The sequence below is a fragment of the Solanum lycopersicum genome, chromosome 3, assembly GCF_036512215.1.
Source record: "Solanum lycopersicum chromosome 3, SLM_r2.1".
Lineage (NCBI taxonomy): Eukaryota > Viridiplantae > Streptophyta > Magnoliopsida > Solanales > Solanaceae > Solanum > Solanum lycopersicum.
The window spans coordinates 4,618,361-4,619,858 of NC_090802.1; the positions used below are offsets into that span (position 1 = coordinate 4,618,361).

At 28.4% G+C, this 1,498-nt stretch overlaps 1 protein-coding gene across 1 annotated transcript; it reads left to right on the forward strand.

The window, feature by feature from the left end:
* The first annotated feature begins 543 nt into the window (after positions 1–543).
* Positions 544–879, forward strand: LOC101263880 (uncharacterized). The gene has a single exon (XM_010319263.2). It carries the CDS (start codon positions 544–546, stop codon positions 877–879), a length of 336 nt encoding a protein of 111 aa, XP_010317565.1.
* Positions 880–1,498: the final 619 nt, after the last annotated feature.

Here is a 1,498-nt window from a genome sequence, read left to right on the forward strand (position 1 = left end):
GTAGGATACTATGTAGGACAAAAATGTAGGATGACATGTAGACATGTGCGTCTGTTTATTCAACTTTATACAAATTTAAATGGCTATTTATGCACACTCAAAATTGAAGTACATAAATATGATTTAAAGTCAAATTAAATTACATATTTATATATTATGCCGAAAAAGAAGTCATTAAAATAAATGACTATATGTGAGAAATAAACTTAATTCTATCGCTAAAAATAGTTTTTTTTTTCCAATCAAAATAAATGATGGCGCGTTTAATTAGTCAAAATTTTCATAAGTAGACGAAATAAAGATGAAATATATAGTTGAGATGATTTTTTTCAATTTCAACTGCCTAAACCATTAACCATCAAACACGACTGAATATAACACCAACTCCTACCTCCCCAACCCAAATTCATTTTTATTTTCTTCTATATATATAATAATAATAATTAATCCCTTCTCAAACAAAAAACTCATTCTTCTTCCTCTGTTTTTTCAAAATTTTGCTCTGTTTTTTTCAGGAAAAAGAAAAGCACAATTAATTAAATTATGGCGTTCGTTTTAGTATCAGGAAAATCTAGCAAAGCACAATTAGTAGCGATAGCCGATGCAGCTTCGTTTTACTGTGCTATTTTTGTATTGGGTTTGCTTTTGATTAGTTCAGTGAAAGAGAATTATTCAACAGACGGAGCCGTAATGAAAGGGAATCGGTTCTTGAGTCGGCCTTGTGATGAAATTTATGTGGTTGGAGAAGGAGAAACGTTACATACGATTAGTGATAAGTGTGGTGATCCTTTTATTGTTGAAGAGAATCCACATATTCATGATCCTGATGATGTTTTTCCAGGTCTTGTAATCAAAATTACTCCTGTAAACCCATCGTAGATATGATTTTTTGTTTTCCCTAAATCCTGCGAGGAGAGCAGAGTAGAGACTACTCTGCTTTGCTCGCGGAGATTAGATTTTTCTCATGGGATTTTTTTGGGCTTGTGTAATTAATGATAAGAATAAAGATGGTGGAGTTGAGACTTGAGCTATAGAGGTTCAAAAGATCTTGTAATTTTATTAGATAATAAGTATATATATATATATATTAATATTAGTAGTATATGTTTTGGTTGTTTCCCTCTTCTTTGATTCTTAGAACAACTAAATCCATCTCTCTGTTTTTTTTTTATTTCACATCTGGTTCACTAAAATCACAAAAAACATGATGAATTATGCTTTGATTTTTCATTCGGATATGATATCTGTATATAAGTCTTATTAATTTGAATTTACGCGGCATAGAATTCACCATTTGAGAGAAACGATTTTATTGATTAACTTAAAAGCATTTTTGTGATATTGCTGCCTTCATCCCATATTAACTAAATTATTGAGAGATTTTAATTTTTTAAAATTAATTTTATGTATTTTTTTAATTTAAATATTCATTAAATTGAAATTAGTAATTAATTAATATTTAATCATCATATTTATAAATTTTTGATAATTATTAATA

What these genes read in the sequence shown, in the direction of transcription:
- LOC101263880 (XM_010319263.2), top strand. Translation starts at nt 544, where the DNA reads ATGGCGTTCGTTTTAGTATCAGGAAAATCTAGCAAAGCACAATTAGTA.